The 2,352-nt window shown below is 36.3% G+C and overlaps 1 protein-coding gene across 1 annotated transcript in view; it reads right to left on the reverse strand.

Annotated features, from left to right (window-relative positions):
* Dhx40 (DEAH-box helicase 40) overlaps positions 1-2,352 on the reverse strand; it is a 47,069-nt gene that overhangs the window by 2,656 nt on the left and 42,061 nt on the right. Inside the window, exons 16-17 of the mRNA XM_005350469.3 lie at positions 1,697-1,766; positions 542-770 (exon numbers count right to left, since the gene is read on the reverse strand). Coding sequence (XP_005350526.1) covers positions 542-770; positions 1,697-1,766 — 299 coding nt within the window. The remainder of the gene's footprint in view (positions 1-541; positions 771-1,696; positions 1,767-2,352) is intronic.

Genomic DNA, 2,352 nt, shown 5'->3' on the forward strand with positions numbered 1-2,352 from the left:
AAAAAAAAAAAAAAAAAAAAAAAGTTGTGTCAAAAAGTTTTTAATGTATATGAGATAATTGTGTTTTATACTACAGTTCATCACCACAACTGTTTATATCTTCCATCTATAGTCCTAACTGCTCAGAAAACCTGTTAGAAAAATAGAAATTTGGAGGTAATAAGTCACAATATTTGATAAAATAAAAACAGTAAGTAAAACTGGGAAATACAAAACTTAAAAAAATGAGCCAGGCAGCGGTGGTGTACACCTTTAATCCCAGTACACAGGAGACAGAGGCAAGCAGAACTCTTGAGTTCAAGACCAGCCTGATCTATAGAGCAAATTCCTGGACAGCCAGGACAATTCCTTGACAGAAGAACACTGTCCAAAACAAAACAAAATAAAAACACTGGGAGAAGACAGTTTCAAAGTTAAGAAAACACCAATAATCCCAGGATTCAGGATACTGAGATCACAGGGTTACCACAACTTTGAGGCTACTCTGGTCTACAAAGTAAACCCCATCTCAGAAAAATAGTAGAACAAACAATTCACTCACCCTTTAGCTGCTTTACATTTTCCTTATTTGTCCATTTTCTTCTTGCATCTTCTCTCATTTCACGTCTAGCCACACTGCTTAAATCATGTGCATTAAGTTCGTGTAACTTGGGTAGTAAGTCTCTCACCCATTCATAACGGATTGGACATACAATTCTTGCATAGACTTTGGTGGTAACTAATACTTCATGGAAAATAATCCATTCAAGTTTGGTTTCCTGTTCATGAAGCTATAAATAAATATAAGGCTTAAATGAATACAAAAATTTCATTTAAGGATAACTATTAGTAATCAGCCCTATTCTACATTAGAGCAAGAAAATAAGGAAAGCCAGGACTATAGAGAGAGACTCTGGCTCCAAAATAAAAAAGAAGATAATATCCTGAAACCTGAATGTTTATTTTCTTCCTATAAAACAGAAGTCATAGTTGGGCAGTGGTGGTGCAAACCTTTAATCACAGCACTTGGTAGGTAGAGGCAGAAAGATCTCTGAGTTCAAGGCCAGCCTGGTCTACAAGAGCTAGTTCCAGGACAGGCTCCAAAGCTACAGAAAAACCCTGCCTCAAAAAGCAAACAAAAAAAAACCAAACAAACAAAAAACAAAAGTCATATGCCAACCAATACCTTTAAGCTCTACATAAAAGAGATGTAAAAATCTGAAATGAAAACTAGAAGACACTGGTATGTTAGTACTACACTTTTATAAAAGCCTACCTTTTATTGAAAATAAGATGAATTAGGGCTGGCAAGATGGCTCAACTGACAGAGTTGATTCCCCGTGGTGGAAGGAGAAAACTGACTCCTGCAAGTTATTTTTCTGGCATTAATGTGTGTGCCTCTCCACACTCCCCCAAAATGTAATTTAAAAAAAAAAAAGGGCACTTTAAGGGCAGGGGATGTAAATTCCTGCCTTACATGTGCAAGGTCCCAGGTACTACAAGAGAAAACAGAATAAAAAAAAATTAAAAAATTAAAAATAAAAAACCCACAAAGGCAATTGTTGTAAGGCAAGGTGATGTAAACCTGTAATCTCACTACTTGGGAGGTAAAGGCAAAAGAAGATTGAATCTAGCCTGAGCTACACAAGAGACCCTATTTCAAATCTAGCCTGAGCTACACAGAGACCCTATTTCAAAAAAGGAAAAAAGTACTTACTGCTGAGGAAGGGTGAATATGAACTGGACTTCCACGCCCATCCATTGTGCAAAACGTTCTGCCAACAGATCTACATAGGAAAAACAAAGGATAAAGACTAAGATAGCAAAGCAATAAGTTAACTGTTATATAATATTTTACTACTAAAATAAGCAGAAGTTTACCTGGGAAAGAAGAACCATTTAAGTAGCAAACAATATTGTTACAAGAGCTAGTTTAAAGGAGCCATATAAACACTTGCCCAAGCTCAAATTATATATTCTCCTAATGAGTATCTATACAGTAAGAACCTTTTTTCATCACAATTCTAAAGAAAGGAAGCTGTTATTACAGAAGAGATTTAACTAGTGGGTTTATACCTTTAAAAATATATATTAATGCATGTGGGCAGGAGTGCATGCATGCTTTGTCATATGTGGAGGCCAAAGGACAACTTTGGAGTCAATTCACCTTCTACCCTTATTTCAGTTCCAGGGTTCAAACTGAGCTCATCAGGTTTGCAAGGCAAGCATCTTTATCCACTGAGCCATTTTACCAGCCCTACAATTATATGTTTATGTGAAAGTAACTTCAGAATGTTAGCTCATCTCAACATTTTCTTCAATAATTTTGTATGTAGCCGGGCGATGGTGGCGCATGCCTTTAATCCCAGCACT

This window comes from Microtus ochrogaster, chromosome 7, assembly GCF_000317375.1.
Source record: "Microtus ochrogaster isolate Prairie Vole_2 chromosome 7, MicOch1.0, whole genome shotgun sequence".
Classification (NCBI taxonomy): Eukaryota; Metazoa; Chordata; class Mammalia; order Rodentia; family Cricetidae; genus Microtus; species Microtus ochrogaster.